We start from the raw sequence: 18,477 nt of genomic DNA, 5'->3' as shown, positions 1-18,477 counted from the left end.
TTATGCCATGAGTACTCCATTCACAATTTTGCAACACTACGACGATTTGGCCGGAATCGTCATTATTTCATCGGCGAGCGCCATTAAATTAGAAGAAGAAGGAAACGCCTCGATACCGCCCGACAGCAACATTGGCTTGCATTGATTGACTGTTACTGGTTCATACTGTCTGATCCGTCCCGCATCAGCAACGGCCAGCAACGGCCGTCGAACTGTCGAAAATCGAAACGTGGCTGACTGCTGAATGCGTCATCCGGAAATGATGGACTTCAGATCAAAGCAAACGTGAAACATACATGATGCTTGGGTATATAAAAGTTATTGACGTCATCTCGCACTCTTTCCTTTTCTTTATCTTTCCCCTCCTTTATCTTTCTTTTTTTCTTCCATTTCATACATCGCACATATGTACATACCACACATACATACGCTACGCTTGCATCCGTAATACATTACATGCATCAAGCGATGCGTAGTTCGTAGCGATATTTTTCCTCAGGCACTAAGTACGAACTACGAAGGTCTGTCGATTTATGCACGACTCTTTGGAAAAACATCATTGCTTCATAATCTAAGGGATGCTGTATACCGATGTAAGATGCACTTCTGAGATACATGTGTGTACCCTATTTTTCTGTTTAATTTTTTCTTTTCATTGCGAAGTGTTTCTCATAAAATTACGAGATCCATCATATCTTCTTACATCATGATGAGATCAACAATCCATTGATCAGATTTGTGAGGATATAATGTATGTAGCTCATTGTCAATAACATCAAAATTTACTTCCTTGTTAGAGAGAGAGAGAGAGAGAGAGAGAGAGAGAGAGAGAGAGAGAGAGGGGGGGAGGGAGGGAGGGAAAGAGTAGAAAGTATGTACCGTTACATAAATATGTGTAAATGTAGTTAAACAATGTATCTAAACTGGTTTATGTAATGTCTCGGCTGCTTTTTTCAGTTCATTTTCCTAAAGCAAAAAAATGCTTTTTTATAACTTTTTAGAATAAGATGTGTCTAGCTTATAAATTTATTATCACCATACAATTCTCAGATGTTAATAAACGCGAGAAAAATGTTCCAGATCAAATAGTTATAAGATCTTCCCTTGTTCGCAGGTTTTAGCTGGATTATGCATCAGCTTTCATTGAATATACTTGCTGCTTTTCAGTTTGTAAATGCTACAACATGCCACCAAAACAGAGGAAAATAGCTATTATGGGCTATAGATCTGTAGGTAAGATATATGTTATATAATAAGATATCCTTTTTGCATAAATATCATAGATTATAGGTACAGACTTTCTTGATCTTAGTGTCTGTATTCTGTTTGAAAGAAAACATCTAATCGTATCAGCATTTCTTCAACTTGGTACTTTAGAGAAAGAGAGAGAGGAAGAGGGAGAGAGAGAGTGTGTATATGTGTAATAAAAATTAAGTTAATTCATTCTAAAAACCAAACTGATAGTTACAACCTTTATAGGATATCACAGTCTGTACCTATTATTATAGGGAATGTAACTTGAAATTTTTTGCAGTAAGACATGATTAACATTATATAACTGAAGATACATTTATATATTTACTTAAATATGTATTTAATATATATTTAATTTTAATAGGTAAATCATCCCTTAGTATACAATTTGTCGAGGGACAGTTTGTAGACTCATATGATCCTACAATAGAAAATAGTAAGAAACACTTTTCTTATTTAGTTTTTATTATTTTATTTTATTCTATTATTTTATTATTTTATTCTACGAATCTATAATTTATGAAAATTGAATGCATTATGCAATTTAAAAGTATTACAAGTCTTTCGCATGTTACAGCGTTCACAAAAAGTACACGAGTAAATAGTCAAGATTATGAACTCAAACTAGTAGATACAGCTGGTCAGGATGAATATAGTATATTTCCTACTCAGTATTCGATGGATATTCATGGCTATGTTCTAGTATATAGCATAACCAGTGCAAAGAGTTTTGAGATTGTACAAATTATTTATGACAAATTACTCGACATTACTGGAAAACTCCAGTAAGTATCTAAGTTCTCAAATGTTCAATATTTGTTCGATGTTCATGCAGCATTTATAGATGTTGAAGATGATAACATCTTCGGTTTTATAGTGTTCCAATCGTATTAGTGGGTAACAAAACAGATCTGTATGTTGATCGTATGATCACGACAGATCAAGGAAAACGTTTAGCAAACTCTTGGAATGCAGCATTTCTAGAAACTAGTGCAAAACAAAATGAGGTATCTACAGATGCTTTTCCAGTCTAGAAGTATATTGCAAAATTTTTATTGATCGCATTTTCCGTAGTCTGTTGCAGATATTTTTCACACACTATTAAAAGAGATCGAGAAAGCCAATGGGAATGTACAAGAAAAGCCGAATTGTATTATTTGTTGAATTGTTTGAATCAATGGCTTTAACAAAAATGTAAATGTGTAAAATTTGGTAAAAGAAACCATCATCGTTATACTCTGATACCTTTACAATCCCATTAAGATAAATACAAGTGTCAAAAAATGTAAATGAAAAGTGCATGTTAAATGATTATATTTTATTTTTTCTCGCTATACATTATAGATAATTTAGTTATCAATATACATGATACACAACCATGAATAATATTCATGGTTATATTAATTATACAATGGTTATTATTTTTATGATATAATTATACTTATATACATTCTTATATACATACATTTTGGTTTAACGTTCGAATTATATAATTAAGATAATCTAGTATTTTATTATTATAATTTCTATTTGATTATGTTTTGGATCCCCAAATAGATGTAGAATCTATTATTAAGATCAACACTCATATAAGTTAAATTATAATTTTAGTTAAGTCTAAGGTTTCTATCCTTTTTAATACATTTAAATACATCTCCTTTTATAAAAAAAAATACATATTGAAAGGCTAACTTAAAAAATATATTTCTACACTAAATATCAATTATACAAAACGTTTTCATTTGTTATGATTGTTATAATTATGATTCTCACTGATGATAGTGCACAAGAAAATAAGGCGATAGAATGTATATCGTTATGTAAAAAAAATTAAAAAAGATGTGTCAGATAGCACTGTTCCAAAACGGCCACCCATCCATAATGAATAATTTACAGGATTGAGAAGTAATTAATTACTCGTAATTAAGTTACAGTTTGACTTCCTTCCTTTTTTCAGTATAGCTTAATTTCATTCCTTTTTTTACAATTGTAACTTTATTTAATTACATTTTATTAGTAATTAGTAACTAATTTGAATTACTTTTTCAGTTACTTTATTTTGTATTTATTTGTTAATTTAATATGGTTAGAATTTAAATAGTTGCGCTACTGCTGCTGCTGATTGCGTATAAGACAAAAACTAAACCTTAGACATATTGTGTCTAAAGTATCCGCGGTTTTTTGTCACTAGATGTGTGTTGATGGTCATATATCTAGTGACAAAGTACCGCGGATATTTTTTAGATGACCAATATATAAATTGAAGGGGAATAGAACACTGAGCTTGATACAAAAATCTGTGCGGGAGAAAGATAATAACGGACAAATATTGGTAAAGCGCATGCGTCTGTTCCTCGTTCTTGTTGTCCATCATCGCCCTGGAAATCGATTCTGTATCTTGAAACGAAGTGAAAATTACAAAAATGAACGAATTTACTAGAATATCGATAATTTCATTGGTCAATACTTAGTAAATTTGCTCACTTTTGTAATTTTCACCTTGTTTGAAGATACGGAATTAACCCCTTGTAATTGAATCCCTGCTTCCCGATCCCACATGCGGTATTAGAACAAGGAACACCGCAACCGACGTCGGCGCATTGGGAACATTTATTCCTTACTACCTTTTTCTCTCGCATAGATTTTCGCATCAGCGCGGGTCATGAGCAAGTATTGGGTCATGTAAAAAATATCCGCGGTTTTTTATCACTAGATGTGTGTTGATAGTCATATATCTAGTGACAAAGTACCGCGGATACTTTTTAGATGACCCAATATGACCAACACACATCTAGTGACAAAAAACCGCGGATACTTTTTAGATGACCCAATATGTTAAGTACATGTATTGTATAAGATGTGTGATGTAAAGCCGGTTCTATATTAGTTGCAAGCTGATCGCAAGTTTGTGCAACAGCCAATATGAAGCTTGCATTTTGAAATTAACGCTTACAATTAATGTAGAACTGAATTAGCTATGCTCCATGCAATTCCTATAAATGAATATAAATGCATTCAGGATTGAAAAGTATTCATTTTAACATTCGTGAATCAATATTTCTGAAAATCTGAATCCATTTCAATTTATTTCAATCCATTTTTGTTTGCTGGGACGTCGTTGGTATAAGACTCTAAGAGCATTTTGCGGTTACAGAAATTAAAAAGGCCCTCATGTCCTTTTTGAGATTTCTTTCTGGTTCTATTCATCATTTCTAGAGCTATATTCCGAAACATCTTCTCCGAGGAAAATTTTCCTCGAAGAATACGTTTTAGTTAGAATTTAACCTAGATATATATATCTTATTATTTATTAATTTTATTAATTGTTTATTAACAAAACAAAAGGAAAGTTATGATATATTTTACAAGTCAGATTAATCGATTGTTTTATTGAAACACATATATTAATATATTTTGCAAGAATTTTTATTATATTTTTTCGCTTCTGAGTATTATGAAATTGTTCAGAATAGATCTTGATTTGTAATTCGATTATTTTCTAGATTTCTATTGTATTTTGTGAAAAAAAACGAAATACTTAATTTCAATTGAAACCTATTTCAAAACAGTTCGCAATAATAGTCTCATGAAACCATCCGAGCGGAGGTTGAACGTGATTCTCGCTTCGGGTGTTACGTCACCTCAACTATTTTTTCGTAAAGCATGGCCGGCTTTGACTGCATTTGCATCTTCTAACTCTCAATCCCTTCATTCATCTGGACGCGCGTCCGTGCGGCGCGAAAGTGTTGTAAACCATTATAGATGCAGGCACCCAAGGTCCAAGGTCTGGAAGGTTTTATCATTTTTTTTGTTTGGTTTACATTATCCTGTTTCGAGATTCTCGTTTGTCTGGTTCGAGATGGCCGGTGCCTTGCATTTCTATATACAGATTAGTCATTTCAAAGACCATTAATTCATTACTGGCTAAATTGCCTCGGTAGTCTCGGTACAAAGGGCGCAGGCCAATCAAAGAGGAAGGAAGGAAATTGCATAATACGTGCCCGGAGCATGTATTATTTAACTCTTTATTTTTACACGTATTATTTTCTGATGTCACAAATTGAGATAGTAGTGATGAGCAAACAGGAGTATTAAGTCTATAATCAAATCCATAATTAAACCCACAATAGGTAAATAAAAGAGTGAAGTGTATTAGTATTGTGTCTGATTATATGACTATTAATTGTAGTCAAGTTGTGTTCAGTAGAACACAATAGTTTTGCAATCATTTTATGATTGCTGCTGAGATAGGACCATTTCTAGGGCTGGGTTCGGGGAGATATTAGTGTTATTAGGTCATTCTATCTTCATCGTTATTAAATGTGAAACAAGGAAATATGACACAAATAGCGTTGATAACGTGCTCCCCGAACACAGCCTAGATCTAAAAATATAATTCAATCAAGAAGTTGAAGAAAACCTCTACCAATTGCAAAATAAACTTTCTGTTGAACGCAACCAATATCGTATTACAATGCAAATATTCGCAAGCGTCCACAAGAAGGATAAATCACGAACGCATAGTTCAATGAACGAATTCGGAACAAACTCAGCTTTTTCTTTTTCTCAACGATAAGACGAGACTTTAATATACTAAAAAATATTCTTCCAACCTGACTTATTTCTTGTTTACATTTAAATAGATAGCCATAATTTATAACCGTGTTATATGGATGTACAATAAAATACAATACATATATGTACGTAAATTCTAAAAACGGTATGTGTACTTTGGCTCAAGGTTCCATACATATGGAAATTCAAATATTCCTTACACATGACTTAATTTACAATGTTAATCCTACTTTAAGCACTTTGCGAATCAGTAACGCGCCAGTACAGACGCCGGCGATGCAATTAATTCGTTTTTATAAATCAATTTCATTTATGTAATTATTTTCACGACTTTTCTAAATTTATTAATAATTAGCTTTCGTTTTATACTCGAATAAAGTAGATGAATAAAAATTTGGCTTTTATTTTATTAAATTGTCTCTTATGACATCTTTATTTATTTCGAGTGACTGTAATTTGTAGTTTTTTCTCATAAGATATCTATAAAAAATCAATTTATTCGAATTTCATTATTCATAGAATTTATACATAGAAATTCTACTGAAATCAATCTAAATGGAATTTCTATTAAATATAATATAAAAAAAATTAACAATAAAATTTATTTAAAATTCGAAAAATAAATTAACGAATTAATAATGATAAATAATGGTGGTATTTGTATTAAACCATTAAAATACAAATATTACAATTATTACGAAAAATGACTAATCATTTAATTATTTTTAGATTTAAACCGATTTTTAATTTATTTCATTTTTTTATTCTAATTATAATAAAAATTTGATAATTAAATTCAGATAATTAAAATAATGTTCAAAGATATCAGAAGGTTTGTAGGTTATCGCCGTGTTTTTATCCATTACTAATGATAACCTTTTCGTGAACCTTGTCATTCACTTCTATTAGGACGAGGAGCACACTGATAATGAGCTGCTGCTCCAGGAAACACTCTGTAGACGCTGTAGAGAGGGGTAAGGATATGTTGGGGAAGGAGGAGGTCTTTCTTGACTTGTCAAGAGAGCAATCTTTCATATCCTATTTACATTATAACCTGAGTCTTTGTTCAAATTATCTGGATGTTTTTGTATTTCTAGGACCTCTGTATTTCTTTAGGAAATATGACGTTGTTGTAGCTAGTAATCGTTTTGTCGAATATTTGATGTCCTATCTCAACACTATGTTCTGCCAATGCTGATTGTGTGGTATGTTTCAGCCCGTTGACCCTTTATGCGTCTTTAGGATTTCTCAAGATTTGCTCGAGCTTTCTTGGAGGCTTGAAAATGGTTTGGATGTTGTGTTTGTTCAAAATGTCGATTCGGTCTGTTGTTCCTTTTACATATGGAAAAATGGAAAGGCTTCTTTTGTTTAACTCTTCTTGTGATTGTGTGTCCAAGTTGTTTGCCCCGCTTCTATGTTTGCTGATTGTCCTGTCCACTTTTTTCTTATTGCATCCGCTGCATTCCGCTGTAAGGTTTGTTTCAAATAGTTGAGTTCTGTTTGTAGATGTTTTTTCATCAGAGATACTGAATGCTCCATGTATAAGTAAATGTATTGCCACTGTTTTTGTGTTGGATGATGGTGCAACTTGGCATATAAGTATCTGTGTATTGGCTTCCTGTATACTTCATGGCCCAAATATTGTCAGCCTTCTTTGTGACAAGAACATCCAAGGGAAGCTTATCATTCTCTTGTCCATGAAGAATGGAATATTAGGATGTTGGTTGTTGAGGAAGTTCAAGAATTTGTGAAATTCATCACTACCATATCTCCAGATTACGAAAGTGTCATCTACATAATGAAACCAATTTTTAGTTTATTGATCGCCTTACAAAGGATCTATTCTTCAAGTGCTTCATGAACATGTATGCAATTACAGAAGAGATGGGAGAGCTCATAGCCGCTCCAGACATCTGTTTGTAGAATTAGTTAAGTGTGTAGGAATTATTATATTATAGGAGTTGAATTATTGTAGGAAAAATATGTGATCATTAGGCAATTAAATGGGATGATGTTATTGGGGACATTATGTGAGGTTTTAATTATATTTAGGATTTCTTTTATTGGGACGTTTGTGAAAAGTGATTCTATATGACAAGGAAGACCTCCCCCTTTTCCAATATACCCTCATTCCCTTCTACAGAGTCTACAAAAAGTTTTCCGGAGGAGCAGTTAAGTATCAGTGTGCTCCTCGCACTGATGAAGTGAACGGTAAAGTTCACGAAACGTTGGCATTAGTAATGGACAAAAACACAGCGATAACCCACAAATCTTTTGGTATCTTTAAAGATAACAGTGAAAGCATAAAAAGCGTCAAAATAATGTTCATTATAATATAAATAATTATAAGATAAAAGTTTGTGTGTAGAGTATATTTCTAAAAAAACATCCACCGTGAGGAAAATAATTATTTTAAACTTCTACAAAAAAAATGTAACAAAAGATCCAAAAGGATTCCATGAATTCTCTCAATTCTGAACTGGAAACCATTCTCATGCTTATCTCAGGTTATCTATGGACGGTGAGTATCTAACACGATCACTTAGCCCTGTTTATGTCTGTTAGAGATCCTTAAGTAAGAGCTTGGACACAGTTTAGACAATTTTTATTGATCCACCATATTTTTAAAGATCATTAAGATAGAATGTGATATACAGGGTGGGCCAAAAGTTTGGATACATCCAAATATCTCATAAACGATGCATTCAACGATAGTAGTTATTTGATCTAGAATGACGTTGTCAAAGTCAGGTCAAGATCAACATGAATTTTTTAAATGGAATTTCCTCCTTTTTCATTACATATTCTTGTAGCTTATCTCGAGAGCTTTCTAAAACACTATAATTACTACACTATAATAGGCTTTCTACAATAATCATTATTATAGTCTACAAGTCATTATTTCTAAACTGTAAGAAATTGACCAACCAAGGTTGAATATGAAAAGAATAATTGATCAATTTCTTATGGCTTTTAAGACTTAAAGCTTAGGTAATAACTTATTGTAGAAAGCCTATGAGATAGAATGAGATGGGTGTATATTCCATTTTATCTTAAGCAGGTCCTGAAACATATAGCACACCAAATTCTCATGTCCAATCTCTTATTTGAGGATTTTCAGGCTGCCTTACTGCTTATCCTACCAGAGATTAATGACTTAATCTTTTACAATATGTCAGAAAAGCTTGTTGCAAAATGTCAAGCGAATCTTAAGGAACGAATGTCATTCGCGAGAATAGACTCCACTATGCTCTATGCGAAAAGTGCAAATTTCATTGTAATAATTTGTAATGGACACCGTCTTCCCCCTTCCCTCTCTCTATCAACTTTATATTAAAATAAAAGTATTATACTTATTTGACAGATGCAACTGCTTGTGATTGTAACTGTAAAATGTGAACAGAACTCTTCATAAATCAACATGAATTAACATAAATTAATTTTGTGAAAATAGCCGTTGTTAATCAGTTGTCGCATGATGAAATCTATTTTTGTGCCGCGAAACAAAAACTGAAATATCAATTGATAACTGTTGATGATCAATTGATAATGGTGCAAAACTAATACATGATCTACAGTTACTTATCGCCATTGGTTATCCATATTGTACAATATATATAATTTAAATTTTATAAAATCATTAATTAATTCTAAAGTAATTTTGGCTTATCGACATATTGTTTGCCATGATGGATAATGGTGGCAAAGGTGCCGGCCACCATGGCGCCCCAGAATAGCATATAGAGTAATATTTCTGTTGTGTATCGCGATGGTAAGATTATGTGAGCGACCAACATTGAGGACGCGACTAAAAGAACAAGTGGGAATGTAGCATAACGCCAATTTCGTTCGGATTCTAAGGGACATTGAATGGAAGTACATTCGCCATCTTGGACGATGTAACGACCTAGAAAGAGCTCCAACGAATCCTGTACAACATAAAATATTGTTCACAATATCATCAAAAGAGAGAAGAATGTTTTTAAGAATTATTTACCTGTCTATATCCATCGGCGAAATTGTTCTTGTAATATCTCGTCAGAGAATTTAAACCGTCTTTCATCGCACCCAATTTAGTACGTTTTCCAGTTCGCGTAAAGTCAGTTTTCAATGCCCCTGTACCTGAATATTGGATGCTTATTACATCTGCGTTATCCGCCCAAATCTAAAAATATTAATAAACAATTTTTTTTTCACAATTTTTTAATCAAAACTTTTTATTATTAAAAATTCATTTACTTGTCAGACTATCTCATTTTTATTATTATTTAGTATTATAATTATTATTTATCTATATATTATAAGACTACTCCTTGATTTTGTTTAATATTAAAAATTTGGAAAAAGTTATATGAAAAGTTATTTGAAAAAATAAAATACCTGTTTGAAAAGATTTTCAAATGCAGGATGATCTTCCACCTTTCTAAGTATCTCTAACCTGCTCAATACTTCGTTAAGAACTCGCTTCGCTAGCATGCTTTGTACAACATTTGTTCGGTCTAAACAGTCGATACAATTTGTCCGGAAAACACCATCTTGAGCCAAAAGCAATGCTCCGTCTCTCATTAATAAGAAATATCCCATCTGTTCTTGATCATGTGCTAATCGGTCCATTAAAGTGTTCAATTTGTCCCATCTCAGTCTTCTGCATTCCGCATGAAAATCAAAAGCTTCATATCGAATATTTTGGTTGTTAATTCTTTGCACTAAATTACGATATGCGTTTTCTAGCAATGCTTCTGGTCCACGTTGATCAATCTATTAAAAATACTGGTATGTTTATAAATATATAACAATAACAGTTTTTTCTACGAAATAAAAAATGTCTAAGCCAATCCCTGCAGATAGTAGGAATAATATAATTTATGAAAAAGTTTTTTTCACAATTAATTTAATTTTAATTTAATGTTAATTTATAATATCTAAATATCATAAATACATATATATAAATATAAAAAGAAAAAAAAAGAAAACTTACCAAATTCACTAAAATTTGCTTTCCATAATGAAAGATTTGGACATCAAAGTGACGAGCACAAGCGCTTTGATGATCCTCGTGTGGACTAATCTGCGGCTTTGGCTTGTACTTCAAGTTTGGTGCTTGACACCAAAACAGAGGAATGGATCCACGCGTTTGCACGAAGGAACTGCAATTGCCATTCACCTCGATCAGCTGCTCTGTCTCTACATAATTGGATACATTCCCAGTGGCATCTATACCACGTGAAAATAATCTTGTTCCAGCACGATGTATACCACGTCTAGAGACAATACCCCAATTGAATGCAACGCCATTTACAACCACTGTGTTTAGTGAGATGACTATATAATCAATTGTTAAGGGAGCTCATTACAGAAAAATATAAACTTAAAAATTTTAATGATATTATTGAAGGATACAGCCATGAATGATAGGTAAACAAAATTTGTATTGCTCTGGTCTTGCGCTTAGGTCCTGCAGAAGATACGCGTTCCATACGAACCTGGGATCTGCTCTGTCATGAAGTGGCATCTAAATAATGACATGTCCTTTACCATAAAACTTACAACACTAAAAAGTGGCAATCTAAACATACAACATATTTACTTGCAAGAATTCAGGTGTTGTGTTATGCAGCCTCTGCATAGTATGACTGAGGTCATAGGTATAACTGAAGTAAAAGTATGGTGTGTTTAAGACAGATTTTACCATCTCCAGGTATGTAGAATTATTTTGGACCTGTTTCTCAGTCAAATGCAAAAAGGACCTAGTATAGGGTATCACATCTGTTGAAGATATTTTAAAGATGTTATGCCCAGCTATAGTCCCACACATCTGAGCATCCGTAACAACAATAAGGTAACGACATGCCAAGAGATGTATAGTTCCTACCAGTCCCCATATTTTTCTACGGCTGGCAGTTGTTGGAATCTGATTAGCAGTGCCGACTACAAGGAAACAAAGATCATCAACTTTAGTTTAATTCAAACACATAAAATTGTCTGTTAATTACCTTGAGTATAGATCTGCTGACTCACTCTATCGACTACTAGTAGGACTTTAGTTCCAACTGATTCCACGAAAAACTTCTCTGGAGTGGCATATCTTGGCAAAAATACAATTGATAATTAGAGTGAGCAATAAAATTGGCAGCACACATAATTTTTCCACATGTATATTTTACAAAATAAAGTGCATTCTATGCAAATGTATTCTTTTTATAATCTACTCACAAGTATAAACTGTCATATATATCCATATTTGGCATCATATTGTCAAATGATAAATAGATCGGAAGCAAGTAGATATGCTGAGCAGAAAGACGAGCAAGCGAGAAAATAATAATAAAATAATGCTTGGGAAAAATAAATTACTATCTTCTAGTGAAACACAATCCATACATACACATAGTAATTATACAGTTTAGCTCCCTGCACCTCAAAAATCAATAAAATTAGACTTTTTCGACGCGTTTTTACGTAAAATGAAAGAATTGATACAAAAAAGGATAAACGTTGAGAATACCTTGATCACCACAAATTTTGATAAAAATATACTTAATTGATTTGTTTTCGCGTAAAAATTAAGATTTGATGAGAAAAGAACGTCGTTCTGCTCTGTGAACCGAAATATAAATCGTTAAAGTTGACGATTATTCAGGTTAGGAAATCTGTCACATCCACGAAATACTACAATCATGAAGACTTAGAAGCACAGATTATCAAAAATTAGAAGGAGACCTATAGTACAGTATAAGTACATACAGTATGGGCACTGGCGTCGGCACCTTTGATGTGGATCCCAGGTCACATGACTCGCCGCCATGTTGTGGATTGGAAAGGTGCTTATAAATTTGAATTTTTATAAAGCTACAGAATGATTTTTCTGAAAAAAAGACATAATTCGATCATGTCATGAAAATTGCTTATAGCGTATATATTTTTAAATCAGAATTATATAATAATATAATGTTAACGAACTTATTATATAAAGATAATATTCACATTAGTAATAATAATAATAATAATAATATTAAACAGTAATAAGTAAATTAAAAATAATAATTGATTAAATACTTTACGAAAATTGTAATTGAATAATTATGTATGAAAAAATAATATATTGCATGAAAATTGTAATTAAATAATACACGAACACACACATACCTATATATCCTAAATATCTAGCTCCTAAATTTTTTTCACATACGTACTCTAAATGTTTGAAAATCCCTCGACATACATCTGCGAGCAAAGAGATATTTCTTTGAAATTAAAATTTTTTTTCAGCGTAGTTCTTTTGGACACCTATCATGGAATAATAAAGGTACCGGTTCATGTATACGGAATCGGAACGACGGAACGAATTTATTATTAGAAATGAGTTCACTAGCATTTCGTTCCGTAAGAAATTTTTCTACTGTATTGGAACCACCAGAATCATGGCCGAAATGGTATAGAAACGATTCGGAATCAATGGAATGTCATATCGATTGCACACTATGTCGATCCGGCTATTGTTGATGATTGAGAATTTGACAACTTCGAAGAAGAAAATTAATAATAATTTTTATTTTTCAATAAGAATTACGACATATTCTTGTTTTACATATACGTAGTTCAACGAATGCCAGCAGTTCTTCAAATAATTTCGATATTATTCTGAAGAATTTCTCGCTCGGTCGTTTGCATTTCAACGGCTAAATTGTGCCTTAGAAACGCTTATTCTTTGTGTAAATATTGACTGTATCCAGAATTTTTGTTTTGTATATTTCTGCTGTTGCAATAAAACATTATAAGCGAAATAAAATTTTCGTCTACTCTTAAATATCGAAATAACATGCCACGCTTGGCACATTTCTTACCTTTCACAATAATTTTAACAGTAGTAATAACACTACTTCTTTATTCATCGTTGTAGATTTAAAAAGTTTCTGAATATTCATTCCAATTTTTAAATTCAACCAACTTAGCTGAACATGCCATTCCGTTCCGTAAAAATTTTCTCTACCCGTTCAATATAGCCGGAATACATTGGAATTTTGGTAACAAAATATATCTCACTCTTATAATTCAATATATTTGAGTATTCAAAGTAATGTTATAAGTAAGATAATTACACAAATTATACATATTACTGCTTTAGTCGCATTAAAATAACGAAATATCGATTAAATTAAACAAATTAGCTTGAGATCGAGGCGATATTCCGTCCGTTTTCATTCCGTTTCGGCTACATGGGACAGGAAGAGAAATTTCTTACGGAATGGAATTGTAATGAACTCTAGTAGAATTTTCTAGTAAAAAATCCGTTCTATCGTTCCGATTCCGTGTACATGGGACGGCATCCTAAGTAGGAATGGATTCTGATAGGAATTATTTAATTATTTCCTTATTATCTAGATTTCTATTGTGTTTTCTAGGAAAAATGGAATAATTCCGATCGGAATCATTTCGACATGATAGGTACCATGATAGGTATATTCGCAGCCCTATTCTTTAATTCTTAACACAAGTTTCATTATCGTTATTGCTGGAGTTTCATGTGTATTTGTCGCGTATCGCGTAATCGCGTAACCAATTAGAAGCGATCTGCTGTGGTTTCGTGTTTTACTGATTACTGGTTGGTTACACGTACGATTATGCGATGCGCAGCAAATACATCTCTTGAAGACTGAACTTGTACGGATATTTAGAACAATAATAAACAAAAATTTATTATATTGTAAATAGTTAAATAATTTTTAATAATAAATAATTAAAAAAGAATGTTTTAAATTATATTAGGTGTTGGAATTAATTCGTAGCGTTTTACAAGTGATGGGAAGTACTTTCATTAATGTATTTTTTAATGCTCATGTGAAATAAATAACATTCTTTCATTAAAAAACGCTACGAATTAATTCCAACACCTAATAGTTTTAAGAAGTACTCTTAAAATCATTTAATTTTTATTCTGGAAAATTTTTTCTAATTTTTTCTATTTCTTATAGTTTCGATAATATTTGCTTCGAAAGAAAAAAATTTTTTCGATTTTTTTTCGAAAGGTTTCGCACCGTCTAAACCTCGAGATAAACACAAATGGGTCTTGTTACATACCAATAAAATCCCCTTATTCTTTATAGAATAATATATTCGTCATAGGTATACAATTTATACTTTACTTTATCTTATCGCTAGATTTCCCTATTTTATCCTTATTTCGAAACTGGAAATTCCGTTTTTCTTTTATATTAGAATATTCTATAGATAATTTTTATGACGCATAAAAGTACATAACGTGATCTATCTGTTAGAGTTTGAATGTTCAAATAAAGAAACTGAATATAAAAGAAAAACGGAATTTCCAGTTTCGAAATAAGGATAAAATAGGGAAATCTAGCGATAAGATAAAGTAAAGTATAAATTGTATACCTATGACGAATATATTATTCTATAAAGAATAAGGGGATTTTATTGGTATGTAACAGTCTAATACTTGTTTATGTTCTACAATATATCCAAAACTCATTAAAATCGGTGAGGGTTAGTTCCACAGCTCTCTTGTTATGCAGTGCTTAAATATATATTTCTTGTGTTATATATATATTCAGAATTTTATCGCGCGTCGAAATATTTTTTCGAATTTTAAACGCATTCATGAGCAGAACCAGAATAGTAATTTATTTATTAAATAGTAATAGTAATTTAATAATTTTTTGATGCTAATAAACATCTTTTAATAAGAATATTAATTGTCATATGTTGATAAAATCTAAAAATTGCGAATAATATATGAGAACACTCGCCTAGCAAGTAGGAGATCCGGATTCAATTTCTGATCTAGATAATGCTTTCTGCAATAAATTATTTGCAGTTTTTAGATTTCTTTCATCAACATAACATTAACAATTAATATTCTTGTTAAAAGATGCTTATGAGCATCACAAAATTATTTAATTACTTGTACAATTTAATAATTATATTAAAGATATTATTCTAGTTCTGCTCATGAATTTTAAAAGTATCTTTTCATGGTGACGCTCATTTTTAATGTTAAAATAGATCACGAGATCAAAATTGATGCTTAATATTTGTCAATTTCTATCACGTGATTTATTTTGACGCCGAAAATGAGCATCGAGCGTCAGCATGAAAGGACACCTTAAGTCCGGAAAATCATTTCGGCGCGATATGCCCAAAATCAATGCATATCAATTCACACAAAAAATATATATTTGAACACTAAGATTTATTCCGATCGAATCTAAGATTCTTCTTATTTAAAATTTTTCTTCTTATTTAAAATTATTCATGTTGGTCTAATAGCTATTTCGTATTGTTTATCGTGATTTTCTTTAATGTTGAAATAGCATTTATTATGTGGTAGTTCGCTGATATACATATATTCGCTGCGTAATGAATGCTTTATGCCCATTTCCACCAATATAGATTAACTTTAATTATTTCAATTTATTCTTCATCTTTTTTTAATCTTTAAAACTAGAAAAAGACGAAGAATAAGTTGATTAGAGATTAAAGGGCCGCGATCCGATTCACTTCTTGGGCCTATATTCTGTAACTGTTTTACATGCCACCGACAGTTGTCGGTGTTGCGCAGCTTTTTCACCATATAAAATATCTGCGCAACGACACTGACAATTATCGGTAGGGGTGTAAAGACAGTTATGGAATCGTGCCCCTGAATGTTTTGCGTAAGCAAAGTGACGTCATGGATTTTTGAATTTGCATGCTTACGGTGACCATCCGAAGATGAGTCCGGCATGAGCGTCCATTTTATTTGTACGGGAAAAGAGGACTAATATGAATTGTTAGTGTGGAATAGATGCATCCAGGTAGTATAATCGCTTACTAAAAATAATCAAATGTAATTGATAATAATATAATAATAATAATTAATAATATTAATTGTTTCAATAATTAAATGATTGATTGAATCGAGGTTATAACATCATTGATTACCACCGGATTCACATCACATTGAACTGATTTGACAACAAAAATTTATACACAACGAGCGTTTTTATCAATTCTTTCCGAAATGGTAGATACTCGCACGCTATTTGACAATATGATCCATATATATATATATATCTATTATTGAGTTTCTATTATACAAGTATGATACACAGGTTATGAGCCTCGTGATTTGATATCCATATCAACAGGCGATTCGAAATAAAATCATCGATAGCGCGATAACAAATCGGACTGATCATTAACATCGTGAGAATTGTAAACGCTGTGGGCGTGAATCGGACAGCAGCCACAGAAAACAGAAGGGTAAATACATGACTGTCAACAAGTTACGTCAGCCTCAAGTGATTTCGATTAATTCCGGAGTAGTTCGGGTTCATACAATATGAACTGTGTTCGCTTTGACGCTTACAGCACTTATGAACATTATTTGTTCTTGTTTAATATTTAATAAACAACAAGGATGAAACGATGTTTAAAGTGTTGTGAGCGACAAAGCGACATAGCCATGGTCACAAATCACGGCTACGAGCACGTCTGTTTATAAAATGATTATATTTTATAATCACAGATTAAAATGAAGTGTGTAGTAAAAGGCTGTAAAAATTATTATCGGAAAACGAAAAATTTTCCGGTGAAATATTTTTAATTTCCAAAAGATAAAACAATTTGTATTAAATAGTGAAGTCTGCAAATCGAGATATTTCGTTATCAAAGGTAAAGCTCTAAGAAAGTATATATTTGAGTCAGCGTTAGCAATGAGGAATTTAGTATTTTCGAAATGTGTGTTATACAGATAAATTAATTAATTTCAGAATAATAATTTATAATATTCATTTATATATAATATAATAATTCATTTATATATAATAGTTGAACATGAATATATCAGGTGTACAAGTATGAAATGCGGATTTTTTTCCAAAAAAAAACACGTTAAATTCGAAGAATGATAAAAAGTAATTTATTCAAAGTATTTTAATGTGTTTTTTTTGAAAAAAAAATCCGCATTTCATACTTGTACACCTGATATATAATAGTTCAACATCTTAACATTCAGACTGTAGTGGCGCTTATTTCCAATCTTATTGTTTATACAGGGTGGGCCATCTATTGGTACGTTTTTGAATTTCGTCGTATGGCAACACCGAACGAGCTACAGACCCGAAATTTTGACAGTTTATTAGTCATACCGTCCGCGGCACGAAACAACATGTTTTCTCTTGAAGAGCGTTTTGAAATTTTAAAAACTTATTTTCAAAGTCAGTGCTGTGTCGCCGAAACTGTACGAATTTTGAAAAGAAATATGGGTCGTGATAGAGCACCCACCGAAGGAGCTATACGCAAATTGGTGAGGAAAGTTCGTGAGAAAGGGATGTTAGTGGATGACAGAAGTGGTCCCAGAGCTCGGACAGTGCGCACACCCGAGAATATTGAGGCTGTGGCCCAAAGTGTGAGACAATTCCAGCTTTGAAAAACAATATTACGACTGTTTTGAGTGAAATTGGCGCCGAGGTAGTCCAAAATGTCATTAATAATTTGGGTGACCGAATGGCATACTGTAAGGCCAGTAGAGGGAGCCACATGAACGAAATCGTTTTTCATTCTTGACGCGGATACTTTTAGCTTCACAACAAAAAAAAAATTAATAAAAAATATCAATGTATGCTCATTTGATCGCATTTTTAAAAA

At 32.0% G+C, this 18,477-nt stretch overlaps 2 protein-coding genes across 6 annotated transcripts; one reads left to right on the top strand and one right to left on the bottom strand.

Annotated features, from left to right (window-relative positions):
• Positions 1-15: 15 nt before the first annotated feature.
• On the top strand, positions 16-3,105 carry Rheb (Ras homolog enriched in brain). 3 transcript variants are annotated; one of them, XM_011062604.2, is made up of 6 exons: positions 16-307; positions 1,115-1,233; positions 1,619-1,690; positions 1,832-2,039; positions 2,132-2,261; positions 2,329-3,105. In XM_011062604.2, the coding sequence occupies exons 2-6, from the start codon at positions 1,185-1,187 to the stop codon at positions 2,416-2,418; spliced, it is 549 nt and encodes a 182-aa protein (XP_011060906.1). In that variant the 5' UTR covers positions 16-307; positions 1,115-1,184; the 3' UTR covers positions 2,419-3,105. The 3 variants fall into 3 exon arrangements, with proteins under 3 accessions (XP_011060906.1, XP_011060909.1, XP_011060907.1); XM_011062607.2 differs by lacking the exon at positions 16-307 and adding an exon at positions 427-593; XM_011062605.2 differs by lacking the exon at positions 16-307 and adding an exon at positions 427-617.
• Positions 3,106-5,265: 2,160 nt separating this feature from the next.
• Sac1 (phosphatidylinositol-3-phosphatase SAC1) lies at positions 5,266-12,516 on the bottom strand. 3 transcript variants are annotated; one of them, XM_011062599.2, is made up of 10 exons: positions 12,335-12,516; positions 12,215-12,246; positions 12,043-12,119; positions 11,823-11,914; positions 11,417-11,757; positions 11,230-11,341; positions 10,808-11,151; positions 10,210-10,587; positions 9,827-9,994; positions 5,266-9,758 (listed from the first exon to the last, which is right to left on the bottom strand). In XM_011062599.2, the coding sequence occupies exons 3-10, from the start codon at positions 12,078-12,080 to the stop codon at positions 9,480-9,482; spliced, it is 1,752 nt and encodes a 583-aa protein (XP_011060901.1). In that variant the 5' UTR covers positions 12,081-12,119; positions 12,215-12,246; positions 12,335-12,516; the 3' UTR covers positions 5,266-9,479. The 3 variants fall into 3 exon arrangements, with proteins under 3 accessions (XP_011060901.1, XP_087265635.1, XP_011060900.1); XM_087409509.1 differs by having other exon boundaries at positions 12,043-12,246; XM_011062598.2 differs by having other exon boundaries at positions 12,043-12,516.
• Positions 12,517-18,477: the final 5,961 nt, after the last annotated feature.

The sequence above is a fragment of the Acromyrmex echinatior genome, chromosome 9, assembly GCF_024713525.1.
Source record: "Acromyrmex echinatior isolate Ae372 chromosome 9, ASM2471352v2, whole genome shotgun sequence".
NCBI classification, from domain to species: Eukaryota; Metazoa; Arthropoda; class Insecta; order Hymenoptera; family Formicidae; genus Acromyrmex; species Acromyrmex echinatior.
This window is presented reverse-complemented; position numbering and strand designations above follow the sequence as displayed.